Source organism: Camarhynchus parvulus, chromosome 6 (assembly GCF_901933205.1).
Source record: "Camarhynchus parvulus chromosome 6, STF_HiC, whole genome shotgun sequence".
Lineage (NCBI taxonomy): Eukaryota > Metazoa > Chordata > Aves > Passeriformes > Thraupidae > Camarhynchus > Camarhynchus parvulus.
This window is the reverse complement of record NC_044576.1, coordinates 27169411-27184892: the sequence shown is the minus strand read 5'-3', so window position 1 is coordinate 27184892 and position 15482 is coordinate 27169411. Positions and strand designations below refer to the sequence as shown.

General features: G+C 42.4%; 1 protein-coding gene across 1 annotated transcript; it reads right to left on the bottom strand.

The window, feature by feature from the left end:
- Positions 1–3990: 3990 nt before the first annotated feature.
- PLEKHS1 (pleckstrin homology domain containing S1) lies at positions 3991–14837 on the bottom strand. The gene is given in 13 exon segments (XM_030951565.1): positions 3991–4073; positions 4822–4957; positions 5336–5437; positions 5663–5847; positions 7167–7286; positions 8271–8381; positions 10045–10140; positions 10785–10892; positions 11570–11645; positions 12537–12671; positions 14050–14156; positions 14248–14339; positions 14759–14837. Coding segments are annotated over 13 exon segments (1368 nt in total). The 5' UTR covers positions 14790–14837; the 3' UTR covers positions 3991–4004.
- Positions 14838–15482: the final 645 nt, after the last annotated feature.

The following is a 15482-nucleotide window of genomic DNA, read 5'->3' as shown; positions in this document are numbered from 1 at the left end:
ACATCAGCATCTCCCCATAGCACAGGACATTGATTTACCCACCCCATGCCTGTAACATACAGGTCTGATGGAGGCTTTCCCAGGAATTTTCTGGGAGCTAAAGCAACTCCTAGTGTAGAATGTGGTGCTGGAGATCACATTCATGGTAAGAGACAACATGATGCAAATGTGTCTGAAACCACTCCTTGAATTTTACTGAGTGTGTGTGAGGAAATGGCTCTCCTGAGGTCACCAGAAAATCTGGGGCAGAACACAGATTAAGCACCTGGTGTCCCCAGCTCACCACGGATCCACTCTCTCTGCAGTGTGCAGGGTGTCATCACTCCCCTTCACTGCAGCTGCTCCTCTTTGCTTCCCTTTGCAGAAATTCCAGCCACACTGAAATATGCCTGGTTGTTATTCAGATACCCCCGTTAAATATGTAGGTTTTTATTTAGATATCCCTATTACATATACAGATATCCCCAGGCTGGAGGGACTCTAAAAAGAGAATTAAGCATTACACAGAGCTTGTCTCTGGTTCACTTCAGGGTGGACACTGCACAGATAACCTTCCCTGGCTGGACTCCTTCTCCTGCAGGACCTGTGCTCTCTTGATCACTTTATTGCTCCAAGCCCAGCTCTCAGGAGCGTTGCCCTTGGGAGGAAGAGTGGAGGTTGTGTGCTCTGGTTTGTGCTTTCTGTTCAATGGGCTTTTTCTTTTTCTTGACTTCAATGACCTCACATCAACATAGAGACTTCCCTTACCATTACTTTATCTCTCTTCCAGGATTTGCTTTTCTCCTGGGCAATTGCCATCTTCCTAGCTAGATGCTGGAGTAGAAAGAGCATGAGTCAAGTTTGGGAATCCAAGGGGAAGTATTAGCAGCCACTAATGAGTGAGAGCAGCATAGGAACCTGCTACAAATTAACAGCCAGGGAAACAACCTAAATCTTTATTTAAGTGTAGGTTTTTTAAACGGGCTGTTAAGTGATTCAGCTGCAGAATACTGGGAAGTTACAGGTAATCTTTGCAGGGCAGGGAAGGGCTGTGTTAGGAGAAAATGAGGTGTTTTGCAGCATACAATGTGTTGCAAAGTATTAGGACATTTATTAATCATATGTGGGCAGACAACTTCACACATCCTAGCAGAATTTACTGTACCAATGTCATTTCCATATTGTATCTCTGTAAGTGTTATGAATCAGCCAGTATGTGACATTAATTATCTGCATTTAGCACTGTGCAAACTGACATAATGATCAATTAGGAGTAACACATTATGGAGTAATGTTTACTGAGGCACAGAAGTAATCCCCCAGTTCTCTAAAATACCCTGGAATTATTCTGTACATGCTATATCTTAACCAAATTCTGGTTTTGTCCAAAAGTAACATTCTTCCATGGCTGAGAGGTGCAGCATGCAGGGCTCAACATCTGCTTCAGCAGCAGGTTCCATGCAGGTGGCTCTTCTCCCACCACCATGGAGGATCTCCACTAATTCACCTCTTTGGAGAAATGTTTCTCTAAAGTTTTAGGAAATTGCTTCATGGCTTTGGGTTTCTTTTTGATGAAATTCAAAAAGAGTTTGAATTCTTTGGATTAAATTTGAATTGAATTCTTTGCATCTCAATTTCTCACCTCCTCTGTTCATCCATAACTGGAAATACAAGGTATTTGTCTTGCATTACCATTTTCAGGAAGTGTTTGAAAACATGATGGAAGAATGCAGGATGTTTGGTCTAAGAAAAAGAGAAGGGAGAATAGGTAGAAAAAAATATCTTCCATAATGAAGATTTCTGTGCAGACAGTGGCAATCCAAATATTCCCTATGCCCACTGAAAAGAGGGCAAGAAAAAATCATGTTAATTTTCTGAAAAAATTGTCTGGGATAAATAGTAGAAAACAATTTCCTGATTTTACAGAGAGATGAGTCCTGGAACAGCACAGAAAAGTTTGGACTTTCCTTTTCCAAAGCTCAGAAGAGCTGAGGCAAACTTTGGCCAGGAAAGGCTGAGGGCAACATCCTCAGTAGATGCTCTTGAAGTAGGTGATCTGTGATTTTAGGATTCAGGCCATGGGGACTGTCCTAGCAGACTGATGGAGTTTCAGGGCTGGAAGAAGCCCTGGACAGTGATAGCCAGCCATCCCATCCCTCAGGGGCTCCTTAGGCAGAAATGGATCTGCTGTGCTCAAAGCAGCAGTGCAGAGCAAAGGACTCCCACAGCAGCTTTGGAGCAGAGCTCCCAAGGAATGTGTTTGCTTCCATTTCCAGCCTCTGTAGTTCCAGAACTGGGAGTTCCCTCTGTATTTATGCAGAATTCAGCACAAACAGGCCTTTGAACACCACTGAAACAGAAAAATCAAAATGTGATCCTTTCCACCTTGAGAAACAAGCACGTCCCAAACGCTCTTATCTCAAAGGCAGAAGTGACAGGCTGTGGAAACATTCAGCCTGGAAATTAATCTTTTGAACAGGAGCTGAGTCTGAATAGATTATATACATATTTGTGTTTGCCTGCTTTGAGTTACATGATGCTGTTTTCATCTTCAGCTGAATAAAATTTTATAACAATTTTTTTAAAGCCCAGCAAATTTGTCAAATTTACTGCTGAAGTAAGTTACACCAATGCTGATTTTTAGTGAGTGTAGTTCCTTACTGTGGCAGCCAACCTGCCCTTATTCTGTTGGGGGCTGGATAAATACCTCCATTGAGCCAAATTCACCTTAATAAAGGTTATATAAATCTCTTAATATCAGTATTCCCGTGCCTGCTAAACCCAGTAGTTATTTTGGTCGTGTCTGGCAAGATGAAATCATCAGTACTCAAACCCAGTGACTCTGTCTGTTGCCACACCACTGCATATTGCCACTATCTATTTTACAGCAGTATGGGTGTGTGAAAATTCCCACACAAATGTCCATGTTCATGCAGGACACAGGAATGTGTTCTGCCATGTCACACCATGGTGCTGTAAGCAACAGAGGTCACTCTAGGACAGGACAAAACTCCCTTTTGGCACCCACTGGAGCTCTCCCGAAGGTGGCTCCTTATCAATTTCCTTTTGGTGTGCTATCAGCTGAAAATTGGTCATGTTTCTATGGTAGCAATGCAAGAAAGGTATTTCCACAAATAAATATTTACAGGAAACATCCTTGTTTGGGAAACAAATGAGCACTTGCTCTGGAAATCCTGCTGCACCAGTGACATCCCTGTGGTACTGCTTGGTAGCATCAAAACATTCTCTGTGAGAAACACTGAACTGTTTGCAGTTCAATGGGTGAGAGCACAGGCCTTCAGATATATCATTTCTCTCTGTGGTTTTCCCAGCTGTTTTTACTCTTCACAGAGCAGGCCAGCCCTTCCCTCTCCCAAATCCATTCATTCCTTTTTCACTTAGGGCTTATCTTGGCTGTCGGTGAACCCAAAGGTGCTCCAGACACATTCTTTCTCCAATCAGCTCTCCTTCCTGTCATCCCGTGTGTGTATTTTTGTGGCTGTGTCATAAAAGGGGCATAACACAAAAGGAGGCCCCACTGAATCACTGCACAATATTTTATATATCAGCCTTTCCTCCAGCCCTCAGCCTAGCTCACCTGACCCCTGTAGTGGGGCGGACCACTTTAGCAAATCTGGTTGTTTGCCCACCTCTGAGTGATTAGGAGTTCACTAATAAACCAAAGTAACTCAGTGTAAAGAGGCGAGCAGAGCCACAAATCAGTATTCTCTGCTGAAATGAAAAGTATACACAGTGCAAAGGTCACCTAAATTATCTGACCCTCATTTTCTTCCACGTAACAGAAATATGTGGCAACATGAAATATAAGCCAAATACATGCCATTCATGCCACAAAACAAGTTATTAGGACATAAATCAACATCCACATTCTCTGTTCTTTGTACTTCAGCAACAAAAGATGTCTGGCAGCTCAGGAAGATGATTATCTCTGCATATATCACCTTCTCCTCCCTGATCTTCTCCCTTGAGTTCTGGTACTTACTTAATCTTTGAGGTCATTTTTTTCAGGAACATGAGCAGCCTTTAGCATGGAAGGTATATGAATGTGGAATCCTACATACAGTAAGTTTCACCTTAAAAAAGAAAAAAAAAAAGGGACATTTTTGTAGCTTGTTATATCCGGTCAATATTTGTGCAACTATCTAACTTGTGTTTGAACTAATTAAATAAAAATTCTCCATTAAGAGAGATGAGTATTTTTTTTCCTTGCTGAGACTGGCTTTCCTTTCTTTAGATGGCAATAGCATCTCATGACCTCAACCTTCTCAGCAGAATTCAAATATTAATGTGTTTGGAAATGGGTCATGAACCTGATACTGCATACAAGTTCAGAAACTCATTGTGGATCACAGTTGGGTTAAAGAACATCTTAGAAATGTCCCACATTCTTCAAAAAGCCCAGTCTCACACAAGGAGATGTGTAGTGCTTGATAAGCAATGGGACATAGGAGTCCAGGGCTCTGCCCTCAGTACCCAAACCACTATAACCACACATCCACTGGAGGCAATGGGTTATTTCCCAAAACTTGCAATTTATAAGCATTAGGCAAAAAAATCCCAAGTAACTCTAGTTTATGGTTGCCCAGTAACATCTCTTGGTGTTGCTCAAGCTCTTCTCCAAACTCTGCAGTGCTGGCCTTGTGTTCCCCACATAGCTCAGGAACACCAGGCACCACATCAGAATGATGCTGAGGAGACACTGGGTGCTGGAGTATTCATGCCAAACTTAGACCAGAGGAAACAGGTTTGAACTGAAATGGAAAAGAGGGAATTGCTTTCTCATTTGGCTCATACATTTGAGTGAAGGTTAGGCAAGCTTACCTCCTTTCTCGTGGACCTGCTGATGAAGAAGTAAGCCTCCTCCACACCCTGGGGCTGCAGATCATTCACGGCCACCACGTGGTCTCCGTGGTTGAACAAGCACCCCAGCCTGAGAGGACCAGCCCAGTGTGAGACACTGAGGAGGGCAGAGAACAAAGGAGACACACAGGATATCCTGTATCACTGCACTTTCTGGACAGGATTGCATTTGTGGGGCTGCCCTCTGGATATGACACACACGTTCAATGACTTTGTACATTTTTGATCTGGTTCTGGTTGAAACCATCACTAATTATTCCACAGCATGCTAGATTCTTTACAACAGCATTTGAAATACAAACTCAAGTTCAAAGAGAATCAGAGAGGGCAGAAGGAATCACTCAAGTGCCAGCAAGCCCTGCCCCTGCCCTGTTCTGCCCTGCCAAAACTGCACATGGGTGTCTGCAGCTGAACACTTCTGTGCCTGACACTTATTCCCATCTCACAGGCACGGCCACAAGACATCCAGACTTACCATATTCGTCCTGCTGCTTCAGTAAGTTTTAGGTAATTGTTAATATCAGCCAGGGGTATGAAAATATCCAATTTCTGCAGCTGCATCTCATCTGTAACTTGACTGTAGGAGAAAAACATCAGAGACCACAGAATCACAGAACAGCTCAAATTGGAAGGGACCCATAAGGATTATGGAGTCCAACCCCCTGCTCCTTGCAGACTCCCTAAAACTGAATGCTATGACTAAAAGCATGACTAAAGTGCTTCTGGAATGCTGCCATGCTTGGCAGGATGAAACCCATGAGCATGTCTGTCTTCTCTGCTGCCAGCTGGAGAAGACACTTACCTGAGCAGTATAGACAAGTGAACCACTGAGAGGGGTAATGAGCTTTGCCTTCTCTGGAGGGTTGGCTGCAGGCTGGTGCTGCTTTCTGGGAATTTTGTGCCTCTGTCTGCTTCCAAGTCTCTTGGACATGCACTGTTGCTCTGGCATTGGGGAGGGGATGGGAGCCCATCACGTCTGCACGTGAGCTGGCATGTCTCATCCAGCAGCTTACTAAAGAGGAATGATGATAAAAAGTTAAGGGGTTTGACAATTCCAGGCACTCTTGCTGTGTGTGAAGCTGGATCAAGCAGCCCTCAATAAAGCGAAGAATAACAAGTTCCTGTAGAATATGCAGTGGACAAAATGAAATCGAAGTAAAATAAACAGCCCGTCTAAAAATGGACCATAAATCTCAAAATAAACGTTTTCAGTATGCAAAAACTATTTATTAAGCCTGGAAACATTTCAGCTAACAGCATGTCTTGACAAAGAAACAGTACAGATTATTGCCTTGGCAGTACTGGGTTCTGCAGGGATGTAAAGCTGTCCCTTGGGAGATGTGATAACTCAGAACTACCTGAAATCATTTTAGTTTTATTTGATAAGCCTTATATTGCCTGGAGCTGACTCCCCATTGTGCCCCAAACAAGACTGGGGTTAGTAGCAAAAGCTGCTCTTGGTATATTTAAACTCAGATGGCATAACCTTGTGAGGTTTTTATAGTTAATCCCTCTGGGGGGGGTCCCAAAGACACAGAGAAGCTTGAATTAATCTATTGGGATTGTCTGGTTAGTGGGTCTGCATTTCCAGTTGCCTCCCTCCATGTGGCCCAAGATCTGACTGTCTGCAGGTGTCAGGCCACAGCTAACACAGTTACTGACCCCTCCTCTGGCTCAGGAGGAGCTTTACCCTGCAGACACAATTGTCTTCAGTATTCTTTGCTGTATTGTGCAGGTTGTAAGGTTTCCTTGTGGCCCTAGAACTGCGAAACAAAGTTCAGGTCATTCTTTGTGACACTGTACCTTCAAAACACACAGCAACAGAGCTACTCTTTGGATGGCAAAATGAAAGGGAGGACGTGTCCTAACCCACACAACTTCTTCATGGAAAAGCTGGGAGCTAATGCCCCATCTCTACCTTTCTCTTTTAACCTCTGGATAATGCTGCCTGCTTTGGAGAGCACCTGTCTGAAAGGTTGTTGGAGTTTGGCTGCAGTGACTCAGTAAAGTGGCGAGCTGCTGTCATGAAAACCCAGAAAAAGTGTGAGTCAACAAAAGGTGCAGCATGGTACAGTCAGAGCCTTGTAAGTGCAGGAGTCTGCAGTGTGAGCTTAAATTTCATGTTGATGAGTTTGAATTTGACTCCAGTGTTTCCATGAATGCTGAACTTTGTGAACTAAGACCCAACAAGGATTCATTCAAACAAGATGCAGCCTGTAGATCTTGTTACACAAATACCAGAGATGTCAGCTCTATCTCTATTGCCGTGCCACATTGAATTTCCAAAACCCTAATGAAGTTGTTACTTACATTGATTTCATTGACATATAAATGTTCTCCTTTACTGGGCTGTTCTGCACTGGCTTCTCTTGCACAGGGACATCAGACTCAGCTGTAGGGTCAGGCTTTGATCCTTCAATTGTGCACTGCCAGAAACACACAGCAATATAGGACATTAATGTCATTGCCCTGCCTACAGAAAAAACCTCTATTTATTTCCTTATTTTGTTCAGTGCTCGTGCTGTTTCAACATATTGGCTAATATAGCCTGGGTTTCCTCAAATCAGTCAATTCCCAGAAACTGGGAGCTAGAAAGGTGCTTGAAACTTAAAAAGTTAATGCTGGAATTTTGGCACTGCCAGACTGGGACATGACCAGCTATATTCTGTATATTCTGAAGTACTACCACCAAAAAAAAAAACATTGTTGCCTTTTAATTTAAGCAGGCTGAAAAAGGAGAGTTGTACTTGGGTATGCTTGACTTAGAGCACTTAGGTTATGTGACCACATAACCATTTTTAGTGTCCTTCAGTCAGATGTACAGTCTGTGACTTCTGCAGAAAAGTGACTACCTCTCCTGACCACTTATCTTCTCCTGAAATTAGCCTCCCAAATTGGGTGTCAAAATCTGTATAAAATTAGCAGCATGATTTCTCCTGCTGCCTTCAGGAGAAGTGAAATGCAGATACCAAAATGTACTGCAGTGTTTTTAAAGTACTGCTTTTATGCAGCTTACTGGTTTTTCAACAGAATGACATTTCAAAATATATAAAACTAATGTACTGTTACATTCTCTAAATGAAGCTTCCAATTTCAGAAAAAACCCCAACCCTACCCCATTATACAACAGGCAAAAGCCATTAACAATGAAACAGTCAATTTGGGGAATTTCAACAAAATCAGCAATGTTTTTGTCCAAATCCCACTTTGCACCAGGAAGATCCTTTGAATAAATCTAGTGTATTTTTTTTCTGGTATAAATGAAAGCTCTATTACCTAGTGCTTTATCTATGCATTCCTTTTGCAAGGTACAAGTGGTTCCTCCTACCAGTTCCTCTTTGGCTCATTAAATGTCTCCTGTGTCCTTGGAGCTGTTAACAGGGCAGCAGAACCCACAGCTGATACACTACCTTAGCTAAAACACTGCTGGGAGTTTGGTAATAATCTTCTTCATCCTTTTTCATGTTTTCCTCTGGATCTGACAACAGCAGGTTTTCCTCACTTCTTCCCAGAATTTTATCCTGCTGAAAGAATGGGTTTGTATTTAACAGGCTCAGTTATAGAGATTAATATGCATTTTTCCTTTTTGCGGAGAAGTAACAGAATCAGCAAATATTCACAGAAAACATGGTAAGATACATCCTGTTGGCATGAGCGACAATTACTTAACAAAGAGCTTTCAAGATCTGGGCCTGGATGAGAAAACCACCAATAAAAACACATCAGATGCTTGAAGTGGGGACTCACACTGCTGAAAGGAAGTAAATGCAAGGGATTAGTTAGGAAGTCAGTTGTCTGCATGTCACTGAGCAGAGAATATGTCCAGAGATGTTAACAGATGTTAAACTTATGAGGCAAGAGATATATTTTTATCCAATGAACAAATATTGTTGTTTCTTGTTCTCTATACAGCATGGTTATTTATTTTTCACACATGCCAAAACAGAAACATGACCTTTGTGCTATTCCCTCTGCCTCAGGCTAAAAAGCTAAAATCCAAATTCCTTATCTTCTAACCCTCATGGTCAGCCTGTCCCAGCCTGAACAGCTGCATGTAATACCTGCTCTCTGAGGCATTGTAGGTATGAGAAGAATTAATGAATAAGACAGAAAAGGTATGCACAAGAAAGAGACACAAAGAAATTCTTGACATACACGCAGAGCAGGACTGGTTAAAATCAGACCAAGGGTTAACTCAGTGGATTTCAGAGCTCAGACTCACAACCGAATTACTGCAACTTTATAAACTACTGTGCACCAGCTGGGCTATGCTGACTGCCCATGGCATTGCAATGTAGTTTCAACTATTCACTTCTTTCCGCTAAATTTAGCTGCATTATCTCACACTTGCTGTCAGCCTATATACAAGGATGGTGATTGCAGCATGTGATTTACCACCCTGTTAGCTGTGATAGCAGAACAGACTCTTTGCCCTGTCTCTCAGCCACTCCAGGCCAGAGTTCAATGCATAAGCTGTCAATAAAGATGGGTTTAAGCTGCAGAGGGGTGTGGTAGAGCCTTGGTTGTGCCTTCTGTCCTCTGGACTCTGCAGCAAAGGCAGCAATCCACAGCAGAGGAAAACTGGTGCAGGCACTGGGTCGGGGAACACAGGTCAGAACACTTAGCCACTAATACAAGATGACATTCATCTTTTTATCTTTCCAAATCGCTCCTGCTAGATATGGAAGTGAAATTACTTGAAGACGTATTAATGCTGACAGGTCAGTTCTAAGACGTGCCTCAATTTAACAAGCTCTTGTTCTGTAATTTAGTTACATTGACTCGATTGCTACTGGCAAAGGCTGAAGAAATAAACCATTTAGGAGCAACTGTGGCACAGCTGAGAAATGTGCAGGGAGGGACAAATCCTCCACCAGTGCAAATGCAGAGCTTTCTTCATCAAGCTTGCGAGAGCTGCCACAATTTGCAGTTGCTGAACAGAAACTCTGAGGCCCTGACTCCAAAACCCCTCAACACAGGTATTTCAAGCAAGTTTTAGAAGATCATTTTCAGTGATAAACAAGAAAATAGAATAAATATTGAAACTTTCATAGTGGAAATCAACTCGATGTGCAAGGAAAGTAGGTGGATAATCTGTAGTCACAGATAGCCAGGTGAGATAAAAGCCAATATTCACTTCTGCAGACGGAACAAGGCAAGAGCTGTTTGGTTTGTTCTGCTCACCAGGCTTGGGAAAACTCCTCTTGGTGAGTCACACTGAGCCTGATGGGGGCCAGGATCTGAATAAGGCCTGTTCTTGTCTTCTGAGGAGCCATTCTCCTGTATAAAAAGGAAAAAAGTTAACTCCTCATAAAGATACACTGGAGGTTCCTGACCCACATTCAGCTTCCTCACAGAGCTTTATGACTACAGAAACTCAGCAATTCCTTGGCTGCTATTTCACCCTGACACTGGACTGCAATTGCTGTGGGACAGCAGCAATGCTTTCCCTCCCTTCTATTTAAATATTGAGGGGAAAGTCAGTGAGGCAGAGAGGAATTGGATCTGAACTCTCCGCTAATCTTTACAGCCTAAAAAGAGAGAGAGAAATAAAAGCACAATCACAAATCAGGAGGAATGTGGCTAGCAGCTGCCAAAACAATCATCACATGCCTCTGCCAAGGCATGTCAAAGCAAATCTTCAGGAGTTTACTTAATGTTCACTAAAATTTACCAGTCATTTGAGACAACCAGTGAGGATTGTCTCTCGTTGCCCTCATTTACACGCAGACTTGCCTCTTAAAGCATTTCCTTTGTGGTGCAACACCCAGGTCCTACTCAGGAACCCCACCAGAAGAGACCACCCAGGTACCCACTGCAGAAACTCTGAACAACTTTTGATGGAAAAAAACCAACTATGCAAAAGAAATGTCACAGTCATGCCTAGGCACAGACTCGTTATTAAGGACAGTTAATTTGTTTACCTTCTGGCAGCTTTGCCTGTCTGGAAAGCTGGCCATATCTACAGAACTCAAAAATAGGGGCAAAGAGGAAGTCCGGCTTCTGACTTCTGGATTTGGAAGATCTTGGTTCTAGAAATAAGGGAAAAGCAGTAGAAGAAAACAGGCACCTGTTGGATGTGGGCTAAAATGTACTGACACATCTCATTAGAGCATATTTTGTTTCTAATGGCTCATATTTTATTTCTAATTGTCTGCATGGCATTTTTCAGGCAGACATAAATTTGCCCTGCTTGCATTCTGAGCTGTGTGGAAGCTGCAGGGATGGGAGAACTTAGAGCTGAGTCTAAACTGGTGGGCCTGGCTGGTTAACAAAGTGCAGAAACTTGGGCCTGAGCTTGAACTACCAGGGCTTCCAGCTGATTCATAACATTGACAGACTGATGTAAAACAACATGTAAATATATCTGAAATCCATACCCTAAGTATAACACACAAGTTTTCTCTCTGATGCATCACAGGTGTGGTTCATTGCAGCATAATATCAATCTTCCCCTCATTTCCATATATAGCTAACTCTTCAAAGAGATTTCTACAATGTAAAATCAATCCCAGTGCAGACAGACTGTGCAATACCTGCTTGATGTGTATAGCCAGGGTACAGGATTTATATGAAAATGAATTTCTGAATAACCAAGGTCAGAGGCAACTTGCAAGGCAAAGATCAGGAAAATTCCTTTGCAGAGTTTTGTAATGAAAAAGAGAAATACCTTTTCTTCCCCCTACAAGAAAGTACAGTAACATGTCACCTGAGGGCAGCATCCACTTCTTTTGTCCTCCCTGCAGACGGAAGATATCAGAGTGACCCAGTCATCTATTTCCTGCCTGAAGTGGGAACAAGAGGAGTGAAAACTTACTGACAGGTAACACACAAGGCCAATTCTTTTGCCTACCTACTTCTTCCTATGGGGCCCAAACCAAAAATTCCTGAGATCAAGGGGAAAAACCCTGTACCTGCCTCTCAGGAAAGAGTGCTTGTGTGGTCAGAGCCAGATGGCAAATTCTGACTCAGAGAGCTAACAAGGCTTGGGAATGCATTTGGGCCACCAGGATGAGAAACATGCCATGGAAGGGCTATTGAAGCTGTTTTTCATGCTTGCAGTGGATTTAGTCGGATTAATTCTGGAATGCTTCCCATGAGTGTGGGCTGTGAGAGCCGCGCCCCAGGGGAAGGCTTTGGGTGGCACGCTCAAGCAGCACCCAGGTATGTGTTTTTCTTCTTATCAGAATTTCACACATCAGCTGCTCTTCTGCAAAAAAGCAAAATTCCCCCTGACGTGCTCGTGACTGGGAAACTGAAGAGGAGATGCTGGGAACCAGCAGTACAGGAGCACTGTGACAAACATCCTCCTCCCTCACCTAACTGAGCTGTGGCTGATCACCTCCACAGAAACAGCTCCTGCCCCTCCTCAGGACTCAATTGCAGCCTGAAACAGCACAGACTGCACCCCCTTGCTGCAGCAAAAGCCCCAGCCAGCACTTTGAGGATCTGTTATTAACCCAGCCAGGAGTAAGAGGAGGCAATGCCACAAAAAAAAAGCAGTTTTCCATTGGATCAGGCAGCTGAATCACCTCATCCCAGAGCTGGGCCATCAGTAGCTGAGACACAGAAGGGAATGGCTGTGAAGGAGCAGGGCCCTTCCTTGGGGCACAGCTTAGTGCTGCATTGGTTTAACAGCCCTGTCCCACTGCTTTTGCACATCCTGCTATGCCCACCTGCTGTCCCCAACGAGGTAGTAACATCTGCTTCCAGTGCTGATGGACATCACCTGCTCAGGAAGGCATTTAAACATCTTCCTCACCGTTTCCATAATTTCAGCATTACTTATGCCAACTTGAATACTTATGATTCTGTGAAGATAACCATGGGAAACATCCTAGATAACTCTACACAGTTACATGCAAATAGACACACACATATTTGTGTGCATGTCCATATTTTACTCTGAGCACAGCAAAATATGATGTGATGTGCAAGGGGAAAGTTAAACATTTTTCCACGGAAAAAACTTCTCAAGAAAATAAATGCACACATTCAAAAGAGGTGGTCTTTCAACAAAGAAAGTCTCCAGGCAAAATATATAAAATTAACTTTTGAAAAGTGCCCAGAATATGGATCCTCATTTCTGGAAAAAGGGGCTTTTGGTTTAATTCAGAATCTTGAAAAGAAACAATAGTAAGAAAAATTTCTTGTGGAAGTTTTTTAACCACTATAAAACAATGATTTGAAACTAATTGTATATTAATAGAGTTTTAATGAAGGGGAAGGGGAACAGAAGTACTCTTAATGGATACTTGAAGCACTTGAAGCACTACTTCCATTAACTTCCAAGAAGCCAAATTAATAAAAGTAATAACAACAATAATTATGGTAATAATGTAACCACAGACCACTGAGCAAGCTGCAATATTTTTGAAAGCTTCACAATGTAAATCCTTTTAATGGAAGAAGCGCAACAGCAATGTGTTGAGTGACGTCCTTGCCTAACAATTCCAGGAGCCTGGAGTATTAACTTCTAGATCTGACAGGAAATATTTACATTTCCCATTACATTTTCTGTTTCCCTTGCACATATTTCAGACCATCCCTGGCATAGTAAAGGGTACCAGTCCGAAGGCAGGGACACTCAGTCTTGCTGCAGTAGGCATGGGCTGACAGGAGGGAAATGACCAACCTAAATGAGCCAAGCAGGGCAATTTCTTGGCAGAATAAGAGGCAGTGAGCAACCATAATCAGCCCAAAGGGTTATGAGAAAGTCAGGAGACCTTTGCACAAACCTGCAAAGGACCTTGTGAAGCTGCAAGCTGGGAAAGGGTGTGTGCCACAGCTGAGAGTGGCACAGCCTGTCCTGATTGACCTGTGAGTGAAAGCATGGCACTGTCCTGACAGGAGGTGAAATGTGTTTTACTGCAGGGACACAGCCTGGGATGCAGGAACACAGTGGGATTGTGGAGCCAGGCCAGGTATCTCACTGGCAGATACATCACAATCACTCACACAAAAGTAAATCACAATAAAGCAAATCAGGATTTTCACTTTTACATATATCCTAGCTGCACCCAAAGCCTACAAATCCCAAGGGATTCTTTTGTGGAGTTCATTGGGTTTGAATCAAGAACCCAATCCTGACCTGTTGGGTCAGGAGCAAGTGCTTGCACAATCAGTGGCCACTGAAGAGCGCTGATACATGACTCAAAATAAAAAAGATGATGCATTTGTGCTACATACTGGTCAACAGCTATGGAGCCTTTCACATTTTGGCCTTTTAGATACTTCAGGATGTAATTCCCTGTGCTGGACTTGGACAGGACAAACAGACGCCTTTTCCAGGAATTCTGCCAAAGAGAAAGCAATTTGTGTCTCATTAAAATTCAGGACAGCAGATATGAGGGGTTGCTGAAATATGTCTAATCTGTGCTGGTATACCTGTGAGCTGAAAAGTTGAAGAGGTGGTGATTTGATGAGGAATCCGTGCTTGCAGACTCCACCTTCAGGGCAAAATGTATTTTGAATTCTCACTAATCAAAGAGAAATGAACAGCACCATTACTTAACTTGCTGCCAATTAATCTCTTTAAAAAGACCTGTTTGAACTGGAAATTGTTGCTTAGCACCGGGCTTCTATGCTTAAATGGCCATAAAACAAACATAAATCAAGGCTATAAAATATAGAGCCAGGCCCTGCTTCCCTGGTGTTAATGCTGACAACTGGCCCAAACTGCAAAGTAAAGGTGGTGAAAATGTAGGGGCTCAGAAGATATCATGAGCTGCTGCCTTATTTAATTGATCTTATTTAACTTTTGGGGTCTGGTCTTACTTAGCTTCTTAATTAGTGATCTGAAATGCACCCCTAAAGAAATTCATAGATGGCATTCGGGTAAGGATAGATCATCTCACCACTTTACCACTGAGAAATTTTAGTATAAGAAATTTTGTACCTGCAGAATTTCTTTTACTTGTAGAAGCCATCCTGATTGTGTCTTCCACCCAGATAACAAAAAGAGCATAAATGTTGAACTAATGCCTTTCAATTTGCTTGCTGCAGAGCAGCATTTCACTGCACACACAATTGCTGTTGAGAAAATAAAAAAAATCTTACAATGATTAATTTTCATACTGATGATCAAAATACATAAAACAGCCATAATAACTATTAATTTAAATATATTCATAAATAATTTTATATCATATTAAATTGTACACTATATGCTATATTTGTTATTGTGTAATACAATCACAAAATTACAAATAACAAATATTATCCACTTTTATAAGCCAGAAAGATTTGCCTAGAAGTGATGAGGGCTGCCAAGAGAACTTCATTTGGCCCTTTCTTTTGCACTAGTCACAACACCTGTAACCTAGGAATACTGCACCCGTGTATGTTTCTGACACTGCTTTGCCAGTATGATCAGTCCTGTACAAAACTGGCATAACTTGGCCTAAAGAGTTTAAAATATATGTAGAAAATACAGTTTTAATACTATGGCAATTTTAATGATTTGCAAATTTGTCGTATTAATACAATGCCTTTTCAAAAGTTTCCCTTTGCCTTTCCTCAAAACTCTCATTCCCTGCAAAATCAGGTCTTGGCTGGAAGTTGTTGTACCTACAAGGAGGTTACACAGACCCCCTTGTGCCACCTGAAGCCACAGAGCCTCT